The following is a 23,239-nucleotide window of genomic DNA, read 5'->3' on the forward strand; positions in this document are numbered from 1 at the left end:
CTAACGAGTTAGAATATATATATACACTGGCTAGCAAATCAACCTGTGTGTAACTCCAGACCAGCCACAGGAAATACTGTCTCTTGCTTGGTGTCAGTATCATAGGAGACAATGTGAAGAAAGGTGTGGGTTAATGGCTATAAGTAATAAAATACACATCTGTGGTAAACTAGGTCTCATTATTTCTACAGGGTATGTGGAATTCATTGATTTTGGTATTTGGCAAATAAATGCAGTGGGTTTTGTAGTTAAGATGAAAGATCTCCATAAGCCTAGAATAACCATGGTCCTCTGAGCATCTGTCTGTAACGGTATGCTCATAGTAGCGTATACAGGCATACCATCTTTGGACCTTGCTCATTTTAGCCATGGCCACAAATAGTTGTTTTCTAGTGAAGAAGAGAAGTATATGCAGATTAATGTAAATTTTTCACTACATGGAGTTTACTTTGTTTCTATGATTACATATATTTTTCATATTTGCAAATATCTGTGTAAGTAAAAATTTTCATGTATAGCTGTCTATAAGCATTATCACAAGCCAAAAGCTTGCAGCATGCTATTGGTAGGTATATGTGAAAGATATGTTCTGCTTCTGTAGATCTAATGAAAAGAACCAGTAAGGGAAGAAGAAGCAAGCAGGAAAAATAGTAATGGGCATAGATTTAATAAAGTTAAGTTTAATGAGTGGCATCTGGAAAGGACGTAAGTTTCTAAAATGAGAAAAACTATTGGCCTAAGGTGAATCTTCTGATCTATCAGTTTGGAGCCCTTTTTCATCTGGAAGTTCACTGAACTTGTGGAGTTCTCTTGTCTGTGTGGCTCAGCTTGAGCAGCTAAGCATTTATTGAGTATTTAAAATCTGCTCTGATCAACCAGACTGAAAAATGGACAGAGCAGTTTTAATTGCTCCTAAAGGACCCATGTGAAGTGATAGGGGATCACTTGCTTCAGAGAGCTGTTTATGATTTTGGCACAATTAAGTAGTTTTGATTGTCAAATAAATGTTGTCATATATTTGAAGAGATGAGAGTAAAGTTTTTGTGCAAGACTTTTAGCGTTATTGATGTGTAGTAGTAGCAATTTTCCACTTTGTGAAGAATTTGACTTTCGTGTTAGCCCAAGGTATGCTTATTGCTGTATCTCAGAAAGAGGAAATTAGATAACTTAGATATAATTGTATTTGGCCTCTTGATACATCAGTCTATCCAGTAGCTTTTTCTTAATAATAGAGATTAGAAATTCAGTAAAACTGAGAGGAAAGTAACAGAACAAAAGGCATTATTATGATGACTTTGCATTTTCCCTGTATGTTCCGCATTTGCTCTCAGCAAAGTAAGCCATCTTTGATATTTTATGTATTAACATTTCATTCATACATTAGCAGATGGCTGCTGTACTGCAGCAGACTACACACTTTTTTTTCTTCTTTGTGTATTGATGATCCTAATAATGTAGTGGTTTCTCTCTTTGAGACAAGTATATCTCATAGTAAAATAAGGCCAGTACAGAACTACCCCGAAGTATATTCAGACATCAAAGATGTGTGTATTAACCTATGTTTGTTATTTCACAGGCAACGATCAGCACTAGGAGAATGCTTGGCTGCTTTCTCGGGTGCATTTCCAGTGGCTTTTTTGGAAACTCACTTGAACAAACATAATACCTACTCAATTTACAATACCAAGAATGCAAGAGACAGAGCAGGTATTTTCAGAACCTCACATGATGGCTTTGCAAACACAGATTTGACTATAAATGTTGCTATAAATGTTGCTTGCCTTATAAAATACATGCAAAATGCATTTATTAAGTCAAAAATTTTCTTGTACTCTCTGGGTTGTATTTCTTTCCTAAATGAGTGGGCTAAATGTTATAAAACTGAATATTTTACATTTTTAAAGATACCAGTATTTTCATTTTCAGATACTATTCTTACCACTTTGGAATCAATTTATTGAAGGGATTTCATGCATTGGTAATAATTCAGATATTGTATATTTGATGATAAAAGGTTTTGTTCTAATCAGTAACTTTAGTTCCTCACTTTTCATATGCAAATATTAGGTCCCACACACTTGTAATAGAGGCAAAAGTATTTTGCCTCAATTAAGGACATACCTTTACGAAGTAAATTTACCTTTAGAAAGTAAGTACATGGTGGAGTAGTAGGTAAATTGTTTTTTCTCTGTTTGAAATACAAGACACAATACAGATCCTTTCCAATAAAGTTGCATGTGTTTATTTAGCACAGACCTTTGTGTTCCATTCTGCAACTCTTGAGATGTTTCTTATCCAAAAACATAGCTGGGGAATAAGGACATATATGCTACTTGTTCCTGTGGTAAATAGGGATAGAAGATATAATAGAAGTGTGCGAAGTGTGCATATATGCAAAATGTGAACTGTATCACATATGTATAGATGTATGATATGTATAGATGAGAGGGAATTTGATGCGAGCTCATAATGGCATCGTATTTTTAGCTTCATCTTAATTTTTAAAAAAGGGAGCATACTAGATTTATTCCTCAAAGAGCTCTAGTATCTTATTTTGGAGATATCAGCACCCATGCTTAGTTATGTTATGTATTCTAGCTATTTCAATACATCTAGAAAGACAATCAACTATATTTTGATTGATTTTAACAGAAATTAGTTTTCCAAAATTGTTTGAAGCTTTAATAAAAATCTGAGATGACTGTGTGAAGTGTATTTAGATCTTACTAAGAGCAGAAGGTTTGGGGGAAAAGCTTATGTTTATCTTGGTGCCAGCAGTTGTATTCATAGTTTGCAAGCTAAAATTTCTGTGTTTAGATGTCTGTATACCTCAATGCACGTGTACATCAGGATCTTAGACATTCAATAGCTAATGGTTGTGCTTAAAGGTATTTGTAGGTGAAAGAAGTTGCCTGCAAAAATAAAGGCAATTGCAGAAGGTTTTCAGAGGAAAAAACTGAAAATTAAATAACTTGAAAAGCAAACGCTTACAATTGAAAACTTACCCACAGAATTCAGTTTCACAGAATTTGCTCTATTCATTAGGCCAGGAAATTATTTTTTTCCTTTCTATTAGCATACCAGGTCTCATCTGATGTGTCGTAGAGAGGTGTTTCATTATTTCAATTTGTTTCCTCAACTCGAAAGCTCATGTTAGAAGTAATTCTGGAATTTAAGCTTAATTTTAAATATAGAATGAATTCAGATGCTGCATTCTGCTGTATTAATTTAATTGTTGGAAAATTACTTTTTTTGCAAAGAGTTGTATTTCCATGGAAGCTTATGTATAATAAGTTTACTACTCAATGCTATAAAAGCACTCTGTCTCTTTTCTTGAGCCAGAAGGGCTTAAGCATAAATAGAAGATTAAAGTGGTATGGAAAAGAAATTGGAGATAATTATTTTTCCTGTAATATATAGTTTATTTCTTCTTCTTTTTCTTTTTTTTAATAGTTCTCAATTTGCCTACTGGTGTAGAAGAGGTCTGCCCAAATATTCCTTCCTTGGTGAAACTAATGGAAGAAATTGTGGAACTGGCAGAGTCTGGTATTCGTTACACACAAATGCCACATATAATGGAAGTGATACTGCCTATGCTGTGTAGTTACATGTCACACTGGTGGGAACATGGGCCAGAAAATAACCCTGACAAGGCTGAAATGTGTTGTACAGCCTTGACATCAGAGCACATGAACACTCTGTTGGGTAACATACTGAAAATCATCTATAACAACCTTGGTATTGATGAAGGAGCATGGATGAAGAGATTAGCAGGTAAGATTAAAAAAATATCTAAAACAATTACTATTGATTTACGTAGAATTACTCCACATTCACTCTGTTAATGCTGGAGCAAAACAGCACTCATATTTTTCTAATGTTTTTAAACAGTACAAATCTTGATGAACCAGAAATGCTAAGTATAAAGGAAGAGCAGTATATTTTAATTTCTTAATAAGTATTTTAAGAAGTTCATTAGACCACTTCTTTTGCCCAGGAACATACAGATACACATTTTGTATTATACTGAATTAAAGGATCATAATTATTCTGCCTATTTTCTTTATATAGCAGGTTCCCATTTGCAAGCATTAGGCAGTTCCGTGCTATTCTGTATGAAAGCTTCATCCTTAAAATGTTGTTTTGAAACTGTATACCTGGCATTCCTGTTATGATAAAATATGGAAACGGATTCATCATCAGTTTTAGTAATCATTATGTTAACTTCATTGGGATGACACCTTAAAATTTATGTTAAATTAGTTTATTTCTAAACCTTACAATATGTAAGGAAAAGACACTTCAATCTTGAGATTTCAGCTTTTCAATTAGGCTTGCATATGACTTTTCAATACTTGACCACTGTAGTAGTCATTTCATTCAGGGTAGTGGTTTGGATTCCTAGTCTTTTGAGGGCTAGTGATATAATATAGTCTAAGAATAAATGATAGTTGCCTGAAATCCTTATTATGTAATAGATGTATTAAAAATGTTTTTACTATAATAGGCCCAGATGAAGTGCTAATTTGCATATTAATTTTTATGAGTACATTTGCAAAAAGCTTCTGGTAACAAGTCTCAAATGACTGCTTGAGGCATGGTTGAATCAGTCTCATTTCTGTCTACAGAAGCCCTCCAGTGTCCTAATGTGTATGACAAATACAAACAGCTTTTTTCAGTGAACCTGCAAATACCTAGAGGACATTTTCTAGTGCTACTTTAGTCAAGTTAGAAAGCATAGTTCAAAAGAAGAGCCAGTGGCTAAGAAAACCTGTGTGTACGCCATATCACTATATGTATTCACCCATATATACCATTGAACAATTATTATGTTATTCAGTAAAATTATACAGGCAAATATGTTGCCAAAATGCCAGTAAAGAAACATTTCAAGCTTTATGATCTTTAAAGCTGAGTCTACGAATTTGTAATTTTTGCCCTCATAGTGAGAAAAAAAATTGACTATGTGAAATCCTGACCACATTTAATTCGTGGCAAAACTTCTGCTGATTTCAATGGGGACAGGATTTTACTCTGTAGCCTAGAAAAAATAAAGTAAAAGTAAAAGTTTTTATTTATATTTTGTGGCCAGATGTATATTATAATATTGATTGCCTTAAATAGTGTTTTCCCAGCCCATCATAAGCAAAGCGAAGCCCCAGCTCTTAAAGACACACTTCCTGCCACTGATGGATAAGCTAAAGAAAAAAGCAGCAGTGGTTGTATCGGATGAAGAACACCTAAGAGCAGAAGGCAGAGGTGACATGTCGGAGGCTGAACTGCTCATCCTAGATGAGTTCACCACTTTGGCACGGGACCTCTATGCCTTCTACCCTTTGTTGATTAGATTTGTGGATTATAACAGGTATGTGGAGAGGAATAGGTCTCTTAAAAACTTCCTATTTATTGATATCATCTCTTATCACTTGATATGCTTAGCAATGAATTAAAAGCCTGCCAATTTTAAAGTTGATCAAACTGTTTCTTTACTACACTTCTAGGAGGTGTTGGGGGCTTTTTTGGAAGAAAGAAAAAGCCCAGTGCAAATCTGTTGCATTCAGCTAGTGTTAATGTAAAGGATTTTGAGGGTTTTGAAATAGGACATCTACAAGCCACTGCTAACAGAAAGGATTAAAACACATGCATGCTTGGTTTTGTTTTTCATCTTTATAAAGTGTTGAAAACTGTTTTCCAAGCATAAAGCTGGTGAGGATCATCAGCATTTCCGCCCTTTTACCAAATTTTAGGGCAAAATGGCTAAAAGAGCCCAACCCTGAAGCTGAGGAATTGTTCCGCATGGTGGCTGAGGTCTTCATTTACTGGTCAAAATCTCATGTAAGTAATTCCTTGGTAAACAGTTGTTTCAAGGCAGCTTTCTTCGTAGGCGAGTCAATTACTTAGTGGTTATGTTTGGGAAATTAAATTTAATGGCAAAGATGAAACGGCAGTTGGGAAACTATTATGACTTTTGGTATTCTGACACTTTTGAAATACCTGGGTAGCTGAGGGAGTTCATGGGTATTCTGTAGCTTAATAAAACTGATTGTTAATTTTTTCATGTCAGTTCTGTTTTATTTTTTATTTTTTATTAAACTTATTGAGGTCTGTGTTCCACACGTTTTTTTCAATCAGCTATCATCACCTCCAAAGCCTTTTTATATCCTGGATATATGGCTACTAAATTAGTGTGGTTGTAACTCACTGATGAAGAATCCATTTTCCTAAGCTGTGTAGTCTGCCTGCTTGAGCCTCTCGGCAGAATTATAATACAAATTATTATGAAAAGGTCAATAGGACTAGTGGAATCAGGGTTTTCTGAAGGAAATGTGCAGCTTTACCTATGGTGACTTAATTTGTGATGCAGTGTAGATTTTTATTTCTTTAATAAAAGATATATATTTAAATTACTGAGCTGAGTTCTGTAGCTTCAGTGTGTGAACGTTTCAGTGAAGTCAGTTCTAAGCACAGAGCAAACTGATAACAAATGTATCCTAAAAAGTAATTCTCCAAATAAATTATTTTTCCTAGATGATACTGTTTCTTATTTGATAAATTTTACCAGTTAAGGATTTCTTCTTCAGTCCACTATGACAAAATTTACTCTTTGTTGAGAAACCAGATTCCTCTGGCTCATATGCAAGAACCAAGTGGGTCTGCAGTAAGATCTAATCAGGCACCATCACTGATGAAAATAAAATACAAATCAGTTCACGCAAATACTGGAGCAAAAGGAAGGAAAAAAAAACCCCAAATAAAGAGAGGTGAAACACTTTCGGGCAGTGGATCTCTTAATGAACTATTATTTATATGGAATTTCTTTTCTGACTGTAACTTCAGTTCTCTCATGTTTGGGCAAAACAATGCCTTATTATTTGTGTACTTGTGCCTGAATTTCTCTGTGAAATCTATTATGAACATCACTGTGCACACAAAACTCCCTGTACAGCGGAAGAATAATGGGTCTTCAAAATACCTGTGTATAGTGGGTTTTATCATGGAAAAATCTGGAATGGATGGCTTTCTGATAAGGAAAAACCCAGACGATGTTTTTATGTCAAATTATAAGAGAAGTGATTTTTTTTTACCTCTGTTGTTCTGTAGCAAAGGAAATAGTTCTTTACTGGATGTGTTGTGTATTTGGAAGTAAAAATGAATGAATTTTTACTTTGTTGGAATGATCTATTGTCGTTTTCATGTAAAAAATTTGTTTAATACAGTTTAAAAAGTTTACTTGCCTACAGTTAAGCTACGGAGTATGGCAAAAGTAATTATGTTCACTGCCATAACTAACTGATTTTATGCCTTGTTGTTTGCTTTAAAATATATCTACTTTACTGTATCATTGTTTCACACAAACTAAACAACATTTTAAAACAGTAAAAGTGACTATAATCTAACTGAAATCTTCTGTTGTGAAATGAATTATCTGAAGTATATAGAAAACTTACCAAACTATTTTAAAGCAACAAATGAAGCCTGTGTTTTTTTCCTGTGAATATTTTGCCATATTTTAATCCAGAGCAAGTTAGTACATTATATATTTATATATCTATACTTATTTGCTTATGTTCATTTAAGGGTAACAGAAGAGCTATGCTGTCTTCTCCAACAATCATTTCTGAAAGGTGTCTCAGGAATTTGCCTGAAGTTTTTCTCATCCATTCAGAGAGGAGGTTCTTCCTTTCATCTGCTCGCCTTAAGATTCACTTTACCTATTAGTAATAACAATATAATAATAATAAAAGTTTTCATTTAGCTATGAAAATATATGTTTATCTAATAGACAAAAAACTACATAAAAAACCTGAGCTATGTCATGTAAATAAAGCAGAAATTCAAAACCATTGTTGGTCATCCCTAAAATTTTCTGTTATTTTGTGGATTTTACAAATTTTCAGTTAATCTATATTTTTGTTTAACATTTGTTTAGATAGATTTCTTATGTATGATAAGTGCTTTTAACTGAGATGTCCTGTATAACATTTCAGAATTTTAAAAGGGAAGAACAGAACTTTGTGGTACAAAATGAAATCAACAACATGTCTTTCCTTATCACTGACACCAAATCAAAGATGTCCAAGGTAGTGTAAAGATTTTCTACTCTTATCCCATTAACTCTGTAAGGTCTCCTTTTTAATTTTTGTTAGGTTATAAGGAGTAGGCTCAGTCTGTGTAGATCTTTATTTTTGGTATTCCTATATGGTTTTGCCAGTTAAAATGGTCCTTATAACATGCAAAATATATAGGCTATACTAGCGGTTTTATGGGGTGTCTAGAATGAAGGATACTTTCAGGTGATGTGGATGTTGTATGATACATGATACTGAAGAATATAATTGTATTCTTCACTGGTATTAGATTGAAGTTTTGATAGCTTTTTTGCACTTCAAATTATCAGGAATTCCACAGGAATTTTGGTGGGCAAACAATGCAGAAACTGATCTGTGGTACATGATATCCTGCAGTTGTGGCCTGCTACAATGGACACAGCTGCAAAGTATTCCTTAATAGTGTTATTAGTAAATACTGTGGGGGATTTTTCCATCTTTTGCATTATGAGAAGTTTAATACTCCCTGAAACATAAAAGTAAAAGAGAATAGCTGTGGAAGCTGGGCATAAACTGAAATTGCTAGTCTTCCTGGGTGGATCTGAGAGATAAAAAAAACTTTTGCAAAATTTTGCAACATGTTCTTGAGTCCTCTGTTGAAGAGAACTCAGCCAAACCCTCTGATCAGATTCGGAGGATTGAAATCTTTGTATTTGAGAATGTAAGCCAGCCAATAACTGGTGGAAATTGAGAAGATTATCTGCTATAAACAGGTGGATTTTTTTTCAGGAATCAGCTACAGGTTATAGAGTGAACTGGATGAAACATCGCAGCATTTTATAATGTTGCAAAAGGGGCATTAGGATTTTGCCTGGGTAACAAATAGCTACACTGTAACTGACATCCAGTATGTAAAAAATATTTTAAGCTATTTCTCTCTTCCTCTCCAAAAGTAAAAATACTAATAAAAAGAAATCACAGAATTTTAACCAATTAAATTTATCCTACTGATGGAGATACAGAAGAAGAAGAAAGAGGGAGAAGAAGGTATATTGGTAGTTCATACCACATAGCTCTGGAAAATGCTGGGATATTGCAGTGGCAAAAGCAGTATAAGAACCTGGCTGAAGAATGGTTTGCACATTTTGCTTCTGATTTCACTCCTTTTTCCATTCCTCTCTCTGTAGCTTGTTTCACAGCTTTATTCTCTAGTATCTTGAATTTTTGTAAGAGTAGCTTACATGAGGTATCTCATTTCTTCCCGTGTTTAGGTTAATGTCCATCTATTCAGATACAAGATGACAATATATTATTTTCTTGTCTGTAAGCCTCTTAATGAGATTCTTTCCACTTTTATCTCCCTTACATCAAATAATAATACCGAACATCCAGTCTTCACTGGATAAATTCCTTATGTATACATCTCTTTATTACAGCACTTGCACTTACATATATTGCCTGCATTTTCAAATGTAGTTCCCTTATTTTTCTTTTTCCCTCCAGATTTCCTGCATCCTGCTTTGGTGTCTTTCAGATCTTAATGTCTGTAAGGGCTTTTGAGTAGCAAAGATAAAATAATAATTAGACTCTTGCTCTATCATATTTAACTAAACAAGAAAAAAAATATATTGAAAATGTTACCTGGAGTACACAAGTTTACCCAAAAATCGTGTGTCAAATTTGGATCGCAGTAAAGCCTATGCCATTCTACTGACTACCTGAGGGACAGATGTTTAAATTCTGACTGCCTGGGGGGCAGATGTTTTAATTCTGAGCAAAGTTTTCTGAGAAATAGCATACCTATACCACTACAAAAGTTTCCATACTTTTTAATGTTTCTGATGATCTCAGACCAAATGAGACAGGATACATAGCTTTTCTTCTGGGTTCTAAACATGATTCAGAAAATGACTAACTTGTGTGAAACAGCATGCTTTATTCTTAATATCCTTTCTAGTTCTTTAAGTACATTTTACTTCAAAGAGTGCTTTGAAGAAACAGCAAATAACCCTAATAAACATTTAATTCACCAAGGTATATTTTCATGCATATAAATAGTCAAGAATTTCATATAAACAGCTTATTTTTCATTTATCTGTTGACGTTGAATTTGTCTTCAGACAAGAGACAACCACTGAACGTGTTCCTTTGAAATGCATGTGCCCAACTTTGACATGCACAGCATTCTTTAAAATTCTGGGCATCTAAGCCGTCTGTTTTCTGTTGCCTACTGTTTGTTTATCCATGTCCTCATTCATCAACCAAAAAAACAGTTAAAACTCCTTTTTTTTTCTTTGTTGGAATTAAAATCCGGAACTTGTATAACATTGTGTTTATTGAAATTGTGAAATGATTGTTACTTAAGAATTTGGACTTTTTTCTTTTCACTCACCAGAGACATTTTTTAAAATAATTGTCTTTCATAACATTGTAAATTTAGAGAAAGTGTGGAAAAATAAAGTAATGGCACAAGTGGGACAGAAAAATTTGTTGCCTGATTTTCAGTACTTTGTTTATTATATTGAATTGAATTTCATAAAACAACAATTTTTAATATTTTCATTTGAAAAATTCTGCTGCACCTATTTTTATTTTACTCCTTCCATGTGAGGCTTTTATTACTATTACCATTTTTTCATCCAGAATTCAGTGATGATTTACCCAGTTGTGATTCCCCTAAAGAAAAAGTGCTGCATCCAGAATGCTTTGTGTTGATCAATGAATTGTCACAAAGAAAAAGAACCTAGAATACAGGGAGAATGTGCAATTAATGTATAGAAGCAAATAATAGAAGCTGAAGATTAGCAGTGGGGAAATGGAAGAAATGGGAGGTCTGGAGATTGGAGAAATATTCTGTTTGCATAGGGGAAGGTTGCAGCAGGGCTCCAGAGAAGCATATATTTTGAGAATGATATTTAGTGACAGGACAAAAAAAAAGATGGGGCTGGAAAACAAAAGGTAGTTGTTTGAGAAACAGAGTGGGCTTACAAGATAACATTGGCAGTGATACAATGGGAGCTCCTTTGGATAGGGATGGAGCTGTATAGGTAGTATGGAAATTGTCAAAGCAGAGACCAATAAAAATTTGTTAGTACAACTTTTATTTTTTATAATTGGATTTTTTTTTCTTATTTTCTTTATGTTGCAGGCAGCAGTTTCTGACCAGGAGAGGAAGAAGATGAAGCGAAAAGGTGACCGGTACTCTATGCAGACCTCGCTCATTGTGGCAGCACTGAAGAGATTGCTTCCCATTGGCCTAAATATTTGTGCCCCTGGAGACCAAGAGCTAATTGCACTAGCCAAAAATCGATTCAGCATGGTAGGCACTCTTTTTGCATTTCTAAAAGGTAGAAATATTATTCTAACTAAAGTCTTTGATATTTTCTTTCCTACCCTCATTTTTACAGCGTGACATGAATACTGTTAAATCTACTGATTTCCTACATGATAGTTTTGATCAGGAAATGCTGAATTATATTTCATGATCAAAAGGGCTAGATAGAAAACATTCCAGAGTTCCAGAAGAAATACTGGGCTTCCCTCTTCTCCCTTTGAACTTTCCAGGTGGAATGTCTGCCTTTGCTATTTTCCCAGTCTCTTCAGCCTAGACAGTGAAAAATTAAGGTCAGAATTAGAAGTGGAACATTCACATTAATTGTATTTGCTTTGTAACCTTTTTCATTTTAATGTTGCTGTGTGGAAATACGCAGTTAGAATTCTTATTCATAATCAAGACTATAATTCTGTCATATAAAGGCAAAATGGGTGACTATGATAGATAGTAATCTACATATCATTCCTATTTTCTGTTAATGAAATGTTTCAGTTTGGACATGCTTATTTTTCTAAATGATCAGTAAATGCATAGAGATGATCTTAAATTAAAACACAGTTATTTCTCTTTCTTGATTTTTAATAGTAAGTTATGTTTGTTATATTTTATGAAGATTAAATTTAGAAATGCAGGTAAGAACTGGATGTTTCCTAAATTATATGCCAAGTGTCATAACTAACTCCCAGGTGAGTGCAGGAATTTCTGTAAGGCTAGACTTTCCACTGTTCAGAAAATGGTTCTTCTGGGAATATGCTCTCAGAGCCACAATGTGATTGTCATTTGGAATATAGTCCTTTCTCAAGCTGTAATGCTCTTTATGTTCTAGCACATTATGTGACCTTCAAACAACTGGACTGAATATGTTTGAAGAATAAAAGATTTCTAAAAGAAACAGAAATCAAATCTGTGAAGACTGTGCTCTCTGTTGTGTTGTCAGGAGAAAAAAATTAAAAAAAAAAATCTGTGTTCATGATATAGGTTTCACCTGAGCAAACTTTGGTCAAAGTGTTTATATATAATAGTATTTTTAATTCAGACTTCTATTTAGCGTATTGAATTAATCTGGACAAATATGAATGTTGCCATCCAAATCTTGTTTGGGGGAGCTTGGATGTAACTAGTATAGGTCTGGTATAAAAACCCATGTTTCCTCTGAGATTTTCCTCACCTCTTTCTCACTATCAATTTTATTCACTATTCAGACCAAGCCCAAGCTTGACATTTGTATGAACAGTATCTTTTCTTACTTAGCTTCCAAGCCTAATTTATATGACTTGTAATTTGTTGACAGAAAGATACTGAGGATGAAGTTCGAGATATCATCCGCAGTAATCTTCATCTCCAGGGCAAGGTAATTAATATGCATTTTTAAGCACTCTTTTTTTCCTTTTAATTCATTCATTAGTACCATATAGTGACCTGCCTTGGATAACTCATAATCCCTTTTTCTCTCCCTTTTTCTCAAGTATCTTTTTCTTTTCTGCAGAAGCCTGGGCAATTCTGCACCTAACGTTTGATGTCAATTGTTAAATGCTATGTTTTTAATATGTTTACGTGTGCATCATATATAATAGCATGTGACCCTTTAAATCCCTGCCTATGAATACCATTATTATGACATTGGAGATGTAAACAATGTCTATCTCTGTTTAAATGCTACCTTCTATTCTTTTAGATAGAATCTGCAAAATGCTCATTGTTATTTTATATCAATTTGAAGTGTAAAGAAAGAGGAAACTGCCACTTGTGCATATTCTGTGAAGTGAAAAGTCACCACATGACTCTATTTTGTCCTTGTTTTCTAGACCAGGGGGAAAAAAGTGTATTGGAAGAAGTATGGATTTTTGTTATACAATTCCAGTTATTCTGTGTGAGATTAGTAGCCCTAGGACAGAAGTCCTAAACTAGCCCAAGTAGCGCTGTTTTATTAATGCTTCAAATAATGGCAAAGAATGAAGCCAGAGTGTGGAAATGTAATAAAATGATGTCCTTCTCTGTTGAAGGAATAGAGAATCTGACCTATGGATAGTGCTTTAGTAAACAATGCATCCATCTCTCCCCCTCCTTATCCCCCCCCAGTTTGATTTGCCTAAAGGGAAAAACTAGTATTTGCCATGTTTAAATGGTTACAAGAAAAAAATCCGTATGAGAGGGAACTCTGGCTTTTTTTTTTTTTTTTTCTGAAAAGATACTTAAGAATCATCCAGAAGTCTGGATTCCACTGACAGTCAGTGCAACTTAAATGCTTAGCAAGATAAGTTATTATCAGTTATTTCATTGTTCTCAGATTTCATTTTTGTTCAGTCGTAGTCTTAAACCATCAAGTATCATATTCCTGTTAAGAAAAATGTCAAAGTGCTTACTACATGCATACACTACCTCTTTTTGTCCAGTTGAGTCAAACATAAAGGAGACATAAGCTAAATAGTCTTAGATCATTTAACTTATTAATTAACTTTATTAATAAACATGTAGCTTAGCTGTGATGCTGTTTGTGTAAGGTGGCTTTCAAAACAGAGGAAAAATATCACTTTTTGGAAAGCCTAGCTTACTTCCAAGCAGATCTTTGACCATAACAGTATTCTCTTCAGATGGTGTTTTCTATTGACCAGTTCTGCTTCTTGCAGACACCATGTTTTGTCCTTTTTGTGTTAGAGTTAAAATGTCATTTAACTCAATTTCTTTTTGGAGAAATGCACTGTTTAAGAGTCACCCTTTTAAATCTTTAGCTATGAATGTTGCAGCATCTATTTCATGCATTTGTCTACCTCTGTCTGCATTTGTCTTCACCCTGTTTCTGTCTTTCCTTTCCTTGCATGCCTGCATGCTGTTACTCAGTACCAAGCCTTTTATTTCAAGAAATTGATGACGAAACTTGCATTCATTTTGACATGGATGAAGCTCAAGTCACCAAAATCTTCTTCCAGCCATGCTAATTCACACCTTGAAATGTCAACTACTCATGCCCTTAGAAAACTACCTATACAAAAAAGCTGTACCTTGATAGAATGTGAGGAGTGCTCAGATCAAAAGACATCTCTGCCTGTGATTAAAAAGTCTTTTGTGGACTATCCATTCATGATGATCCAGTCCAATGCTCACACAAAGACTGTGGATGTGACAGTTGTTAAGAAATGGAAAAGCCGAAAGGTGGAAGAAATGCCTGCCAGTTGTGGCTTTCTAGGTTGTAATAAGCTATTGTTGAGCGACTGTGTAAGTTTATAATGATTTCTAGCACTTAAATAATCTGTGTATCATAAGATGATTTGTGGAGGTGAGTTAGCATTATTGTCCCATTTTAGGCATAAATTGAAATCTGGATGCACAAAGGTGTTTTAGAAACGTAAGTGTTAAGCTAAAGTCCTATTCAGTTCTATAAGGTTTAGGCTCCCAAATGCTTTATGAATCCAGGCCAGTGAGACTTAACTCTAAATTGCACAGTTGGGAATGGATCACTGGCTACAGCTCTCAGTAAAAGTTTGTGCCTTACTGAGTGCAAACACATTGCATTTTTCTTCAATGTCATTGGCACAAAAAATAGTGGTTGCAATGTGGATAGCATCAGCATAGATTAGCAGAAGCTCTGGGGACACAAAATGAACCAAGAAGAGACTGCTGATAGTAAAATGGGAAGTCACTGATCGCTAAAACAGAGAAAATGAAATATAATGAGAAAAATGAGGAAAACATTTTGCTTCATACATTTCTTCATAATTTATACACTTACAAACAAATACATCTTGAATTCTTTTTTCATAAATTAACTTTTCATTTTTAGCTTGTAATCAGTAAAGTTAGGATTTGCTAACAACTGGAAAAAGCAAAAATGCAATGACTAATATCCAAGACTAAACACTGTGGACTAGGTAATCCCAAATAGAGTAACAATGCCATTTGTTGTTTGGTTTAGTAACTAGGAAGATAGCATTTAAAATTATTTCTGTTTACCTCATATTCATTACATTTCCTCAAATAGTATGTTCATCACTGTTAACAGTGCTATTTATTGCCCCTTGATCAGCTGCTGTTTGTATTATACCTTTAGTCCTCTAAAATCTTTCAACAAACATTGCGTGAATCAGTCTTTAGTTTTGTTTGCACATATTCTCCCAATGCTTTAAAATCAATGTAATGGAAACTGTAAAGGTATATGGGTTAGCTGTGCAAAGTGCTCTGTTGTATTTATAAGCAGTTTCTGTACTAAGGAAAATATTTGGCCCTATATTTCGAACATTTTGCCTTGGTTACGTGTGAAATCTCTTTCTCTTGCAGCTTGAAGATCCTGCCATTAGGTGGCAGATGGCACTTTACAAAGATTTACCAAACAGGACTGAAGATTCCTCAGATCCAGAGAAGACAGTGGAAAGAGTTCTTGATATAGCTAATGTACTGTTTCACCTGGAGCAGGTTGGACATATTTTCCCAATTCCATTGCTTCATATTCTAAAAGCACCAAGTATTCAGCTTTTCAGTTTACTTTCATCCTTCGTATCTAATTTTATTTTCTTTTATTCTTTCTTGTGGTGGCTTCTGTTTGCATACTTTGCCTTGTGTTTTTAGAGCAATTATCTTGTGATCATAATGATCATAAAATGTTTCTGCAGCAGGTCCAACAATCATTTGTTTGGAAAAGGATTAGGAAAGTGATCTTTTTTGCATAGCTTCCCTCTGGTGTATGTCAGTTGGGAAGTAACCACTAAGTTTTACCTCTATCAGTAAGTGGTCCATGGACCATGAAATTTGAGTAAAAACCAACTTAATTATTGAAAAATGTCTTTTCTCAAGGTATTTTTCCTCAGTTCAGTTTCTTGACTTATAGTAGTAGCAAGAAACTTAAAGCTGGCTAATAAAATATCTCATAAGAAGCTGCATATTACAGCTGCATAAATTTGGCCAGGCAGATGATTTGATAGACAACTTGCCTACTAATGGCTTTAGAAAGCTACTTACTGAACACTGATTTTAAAAAAAAAAATTGTAAGAGGAATGTCTACTTGACAAAATTCATATAAAAACTTATCCACAAGGTGAATCTGGACAGGAATATATACATTAAGGGAATCACATTGGCTGTGAAATACAGAAAATTCTTGATAATTTGGAAGGTTTAGCAAGGCTACAGTCTGGTAGTTGGGCAAAATGTTGGCATACATGATCTCAGGTTCACTCTTTCTGGTGCAATGGTGAATATAAATGAAGGTGAGCCTTGCTGGCTCAAATAGTACTTGCTGCATTCAAGGAACAGTAGAAGCAAGATGGAAAAATGATTGTTCTGAGAAAGTTCAGGCAGAATCTAGCTTGTTTCAGAATGTGATGTGAAATTCCACTGTTTATCTAATATCTATATGCTTAAATGCATGCACTTCCCATGTGCTCTGGACCATGATAACTTTCATTTTAGAAAATTCTGTCAATTTATTGTCCTTCTTCCCCCTAGCACTGACAGTTTTTGTTTGTTTGGTTGGTTGGTTTTTTTGCCCTTGTCTCTCTGATTAAACTTGTCCCCAGGAATAAGTCAGTCAAGAATAAGTGCTGGAAGTTAATCAGATGTTTTTTTCCCCTTGGAACAAGAGTATTATTACCTATTTTTAAGCTGTTAATTCTCTAAATTTTGAAATTAAAACGAACTGTGTTGGTACATTCACGAGTCAAAGACTACTTGGTAGATTTAGCTTTCCTTTTTTACTTACTGAATTGTTAGCTATCTTCTGTCAGACATAAGACTGATGAATTTGAAGAATGATGTGATACAACAGCTGGGACAGAGGTATTTATGTCAACACATGGAGCACATTCAGGATGCCAAGAACTTTGAAGGTCACTTTTCTTAGCAATCAAGTGCCAGGTTCTTGGTATCCTTAATGTACTCCGTGTGTTGATATAAATATCTATGTCCCAGCTGTTGTTTCACACAGCTATTCATACAGGTTTGCCAGCTTTTATACAGACTTGCTTCAAATTCAGCCATCTTAAGCAGTTTGATAGAAGAAGATAGAGGAGTCACAACATTATACCCGTTAATAACTGCATATGGAACAAACAAGAAAGGATAAAATATGGAAGCAGTGTGATAGTATTTTTTCCTAGTGGAAGAAAACTAGGATCATGGAGGACAAAACATCTTGTCTTTTACTCAAGTTTTATCAAAGTTAGCCAAACTGGAAGGAAATTGATTACCATGTGCAAAGTCACATATTTCAGCATTTGAGTTCAGACAATGTATCCAATCTCTTGATTTCGGGTACTTCAGCTATACAGTTGTGTGATATAACCAGTCTGTGCAGTTTGGAGAAATTGCCCACGAGGCTAGAACCCAAAGGTATTTTCCTTTGTGTTTTCCATGTTCTGTCATAGTATCAATCTCATAATATATAGAGCCCAGCAGTAGTACAAAACCAGCCTGGACTCTATTCATAGTACTAGATCAACATTTCAAATCAAACCTTGTGATTAGGCTTAAACAACAACTTGTAATGAAGTAAATGCTGGCCACCTTTACTCTGCGTACTTTGCACATGCAAGTTTGGAGATTCGGCCTTGAGATTCTGCTTCGCTTGTATAGACAAGCACTCAGAGTTTTTTGCTTCTTTTACTGAAGTGGGTAATTCTGAATCTTTAAAAATAATGAATATGTGAGTAGTGAGTTTGCCTGTTTTTTATGATAGTCTTGAGTAGTCCTTTGCTGTGCATATACAATACTCTGACTACTTTCCTTATTGCATATACAAAGATCTGTACTTAAGTTAATTTTTTGTATTTTCATTCCATGGGCAACTAACTTCTTTGTTTTTACTATTTTCAGAGATCTGCTTGTGTAGGCCGAGGCTATTTCTTTTGGGAAAGTATAGAGAGTTTCATATAGGTTTTGAAGATATTACTAATTACCTAACTTTCACATCTAGGTTTGTCTGACTTCTAAATTATTAGCTGTGACTTTATTTTATGACTCTAATTATGATTGCAGTGGATGCTTTTTTTGTTTTCTCATAACAAACTTTACTCACTTTGCTTATTTGTTCATCTGGAAGGAACTAGAATTTCACCATTTAATCTTTCAACAAGTGTAATTCTCCATTTTACTGAATGTTTTGCAGTTTTTAGTCTGTTTGATTGTGTTTATCCTTTAATTGTTAATCGTTTCTGGTATTTCACTAAACTAACACAATCCTCTTGGCTAATTATGTCTGGATTGAGTATTGAGTCTTTACAAACATAATCCTTATGACATATTTTAAAATAAAATGCTTCATTTTATTTTAAAGGAGAACCACCAAGTCTTTCAGGTTAGAGATGTTAACTTCCATTGACTCTTTTGATGATATGGGGAGACAGAGGTGCTACTAATCCTCTAGCACAGTAAAAGAATATATCGACACTGATTCCTGAATCAGTTATTTGTGCAAAAAAAGATGGAGGCTTCTATAGGAGTTGTGTAGGCTAAGTAGAATCAAATAATCTTTACGAAGTAGGTGTTCAGTAAGTCACAAAAGCTGTGAGTGGGCTGTGAGGCAGGAATGATCTGTAGCAAAGCCTGCAATCATAGTTCCGCAGTTACCTGGTTAAGGGCTGTAGCATGCTGTTGCTGTTCTGGACCACAGTAGTCATTTCCTTCTGATGGAAACAGGATGGTGGATAGAGAAAACTGAGAAAGATGAGGGTGGAGCACACCCAATCTCATCTCACGCTGATGTAAAGCCACGATACAGGAGACTATATCTGAACACAGCGTTCTCACATAAAGAAATGTAACTGAAGTGTTTTGGAATATGTTACGTTCACTCTAGCTATTCAGATTAATGGAAGGGATTAAGTCCTAACTAAATCTGTGTGCCTGTCTTTCATTTTTAAAGTTAATTTCTTTGCATTATAGCCAGTCTTCATATATTTTGCAAATAAAAGATTAATAGTATGTAAGCAAATTTCTTTAGACAGATTGGCTTAGCCAATGTGAAGATGTACAGTTTATATAATGTACATATGTAAAGAGTAACATACAAAAGAAAGAAAGAATTGAGGGTTCTTTGCATTAAAATTTAAGGTTTCCTGAAAAATGGCCTCAGTGACAATAATATTCTATCTAAAAGATCTGAGAAATAGGGTGAAGTTAAAAAAGGAAAATACCTATAACTTACAAGGAAAGAGATTTTGCTTTTACATTTATTTTTTAGATTGTGTTTCTGCAATTTGTCTGATCTCTTGAATTCTGTCTAGAACACATTTTCTCATCCATTATTCTTCTGTTATTTTTCCAGTTATCTGTCATCTAACATTTTTATTATTATGACTATGCCCAGACAGTAGGAAAAAGCCATGGTATTTATTTTTCCCTGTGTGTTTTATATACCAGGTTGAGCATCCCCAGCGGTCCAAAAAAGCAGTGTGGCATAAGCTGTTGTCTAAACAGAGGAAAAGAGCAGTAGTTGCCTGCTTTAGAATGGCACCATTGTATAATCTTCCCAGGTAAGAGCTACACTGGTTCTAAAATTCAGAAATGTAATTATGTTCATATGATGCTATTTGGCGAGATCTGAAGGAAGAAAAATAACAGCAATAACAGAGAATCTACACTGGAATGTACACTGTACACTACATTACAGTTTCTTCTAATGTTCTTCTAATGTTCTTCTAATGTTCTTCTAATGTTATTTCAAAAAAATGCCATTCAAATTTTTGTTTTTTCCCTCCCTCTCTTAATCCACCTGTTCTTCTTGATATGTTTTCTTGTCTGAAAAGGAGAGACCTTTCATAGGAGATAAATACAGAAATGGATATATCAGGGTCACTTTAAGATGATCTTTAGAGAGAAATTTCCTCCAAAGCCATGGTCCATCTCTGGAACTGTGAAGCTATTCTTGTTATTAGACACCAAAATGTTCTGTATGCAGGAAGTAAACTGCTAGTATTTATCTGAGGGAAACTTGTATTTACTGTGCATTTTTAGGAGGAGCATTCAATTAGGCAAGAAATATATACGCATACTCTGTGTGTTTCATGCCTTTTTCTGTGTGTCCTTGTCCCCTCCTTTCTTGTTTAACAAAGCTTGAACAGGGGTTTTATAGCCAGGCAAATCTCAGAATCCTGAGATCCCAGAAGGAATGAACAGGCAAAAAAGGCAAAGACATCTGCTTTTTCATGCTAATTGCTAAAAATAATTTCCAGACCACTTGTATCTGATTTTTTTCAAGATAAGAGCATTCTCAGTTGTTCCCAAAGGCCTGCATATTAGTACTATCATTGTAGTTAGTGGGGTGAATTTTAGAGTCTTTCCTGGGAAGCACAAGGGCATGAGATGCCATACCAGCCTGAAATCAGGCTGCCTTGGCAGTTGAAAATAGCACGAAGATAGTTCTGTCTTTAGCTGTTCTTATTTTTAATGAATAGGTCACCTGCACATAACTAGCATTCATGTATATTTTAATTATACTTCTTCCTTTTCAATATATGAAACTGAAAGTTACTTAAAAGAATTAAAATTGATAAAATTCTTCATGGGGGCTATTGTTGTACTGTCCATTTTGCACTGAAACTTGAAGAAAACCAAAAAACACTAAGCATGATATTGGCTCCTTCCCCTCCTCCCCCCCATCCAATTAATTTAATGGAATTTAGAAAAAATCAGTTTATCATTTTGAATGTACAAGTCTAATCCCAAACATTTTAAAAATGTGATTATTTTGGAACAATCCAAAGTCATCTATGGCTGCTGTCTTAATATTTAAATTAAAATAATATGAAAACATTTCACATTCAGAATAAAATTCACTAATGTAACTGAATAATTAATTTTATTTCTCACTTAAAAAAAATTCCCTAAACTCGTATTAATTATTTGTGTCTGAAACCATTTACTGTTACATTTCCGTACTAATGTTACAGATGTTTACAGGTGCGGCATATTTTTCAACAAAGAATATTAATGTAAGCTAGATTTTTAAAATAGGTTGTTTGGGCTGGCTTAACCAGAGAAATTTTGCTTCCTTTTTAAATGGTAGCTGTCATGTCTGGACAGTTCTCCAACCTAAATGATACTTATATTGACCAAATCTTTTCTTTTATGAACTTACAGTTTCTGGTTTAAATTTCCTTTTTTAGGCACCGAGCTGTCAATCTCTTTCTTCAAGGCTATGATAAATCTTGGATTGAAACAGAAGAACACTATTTTGAAGATAAACTGATAGAAGACTTAGCAGTATGTCTGGGTGCAAAGGGTTGTGGGAATGTATGATGAATTAACACTAATCTTATATAATCACAACTCTAAGTTTGGGAGTTACATAAGAAATAATTTAAGCTACCTCCACACAAAGGCGTGCAAGTCATGCTGACAGGTGTTGAAAACCTCAAGTGATGGAGATTCCAGGATCTCCTCAGGCAGTCTGTTTCATGGATTCACTGTCATTATAAAGATTTTTAAACTTTTGTCTAAATTAAATGTTAGTTGCCGTAATCCCCTTATCTCATATCTTCTGCCCTGTGGACAAGGGAAACAGATTATTCCCTTTTTTTGCCATCATCTTTTATGTATTTGAAGATACTGCAATCCACATTAAAGCCACTTAACTTAAAAGGACAGAATATAAAGCTAGAAGAATTTTAATATCTTAGATTAATCAGTTCCTCAGAAGCAGGCATGAAAGGGTGGAAGAGGACTCTTGTATAACTGCTCAGGAAGGTGAACATTTTTCCAAGCAATAAAGTGTTAATCATGTCTTTAGCCTGATAAGTCCACAGGAGTGATTTTCAGTATGGCCTTTCATCCTCATCCCTTATAATCATCTGTCGGGAAGGGAGTTCTTAGCAAGAACTAGTACTAGGAAATGATACAGTCCCCAGTAGGGCCAGTCCCCAGCACAGTCTGAAATCAAACTTTTTATTGTGAGAAAGGCCTGCTCTGTGCCATAGGGAAAAGAAGCTAACTGGAGAATTAAGAAAGATTATGATTTGCTTCTAACTGTTTCAGGTTTATGCTTAAAACCAACCACATCACTTGTGAACTATTTTGAAACTAAAGATCAAAATAGTAAAATAAGTGTCAGCAGCAATGAGCTCAACACAAGCAGACCATGGAAATTCATTTTTGCCTGCACACATGCAGAATTCATTTCTTGTGAATTCAGAATTAATCTTTATTGTATGGTGCCAACATTCAGAAAAAGGAAGAGACTTTTGCCAATGCTCACTTCATGTACAAATTTTTAAATGATTATGACTAATGCAAGTGTGTTGTCAAAAATATTTACTACTTAGCAAGTGAGAATGTGTGTGGGGGATGTGGAATGTGGAACAACATAGCTGTGTGTGTATATATGTGTGCATGTATGTATATGTGAGCCAGAATGGTCACTTGGTTACACCCTGACATAAAAGGCTGTCTCCTTAGCTCCTCTATGAAGCCATATCTTTAACAGGCTTATAAAGAACAACTTGGCAGAAGGCAGCTTTTGTGAAAACCTTTCTTAGAAAAGATAGAAACAGATCAGGTTGTCTGCTATAGCATCCTTTAGTAAAGGACCACAGGCATTTCCTTGTAATTCCTCAAGCGCACAAGTCGGTGAAACTCCAGCCCTCTCTTAAGGAAAGGTCTAATTTACCTTTCTTTCAAAAGAGCAAACAAAACTCTACCTGTTCTATAAAATCAATTTCTATCAAATTATTATTGCTTTAGAGCACCGTCTCTCAGAGGGTGAGAGATCGAAGCTCTACTGATCAACTCTGTGGAGAGCATCTAAACTGTTGTGTGTGCTTTATACACACAACAGGTGTGTATAAATATGTGATAAGGTGTGGTGGTGATATTGGTGGAGGTTCTCTGTGCCCTAACCTGTGGTTAGGACACTTTTCAGGGATGTAGGAGAGA

The 23,239-nt window shown here is 34.6% G+C and overlaps 1 protein-coding gene across 1 annotated transcript in view; it reads left to right on the forward strand.

The window, feature by feature from the left end:
* Positions 1-23,239, forward strand: part of RYR2 (ryanodine receptor 2) — a 470,020-nt gene that overhangs the window by 365,305 nt on the left and 81,476 nt on the right. Inside the window, exons 68-77 of the mRNA XM_064509351.1 lie at positions 1,577-1,707; positions 3,454-3,774; positions 5,125-5,365; positions 5,748-5,835; positions 7,989-8,081; positions 11,197-11,367; positions 12,674-12,733; positions 15,655-15,789; positions 19,730-19,842; positions 21,475-21,571. Coding sequence (XP_064365421.1) covers positions 1,577-1,707; positions 3,454-3,774; positions 5,125-5,365; positions 5,748-5,835; positions 7,989-8,081; positions 11,197-11,367; positions 12,674-12,733; positions 15,655-15,789; positions 19,730-19,842; positions 21,475-21,571 — 1,450 coding nt within the window. The remainder of the gene's footprint in view (positions 1-1,576; positions 1,708-3,453; positions 3,775-5,124; positions 5,366-5,747; positions 5,836-7,988; positions 8,082-11,196; positions 11,368-12,673; positions 12,734-15,654; positions 15,790-19,729; positions 19,843-21,474; positions 21,572-23,239) is intronic.

This window comes from Dromaius novaehollandiae, chromosome 3, assembly GCF_036370855.1.
Source record: "Dromaius novaehollandiae isolate bDroNov1 chromosome 3, bDroNov1.hap1, whole genome shotgun sequence".
In the NCBI taxonomy this organism is placed as follows: Eukaryota; Metazoa; Chordata; class Aves; order Casuariiformes; family Dromaiidae; genus Dromaius; species Dromaius novaehollandiae.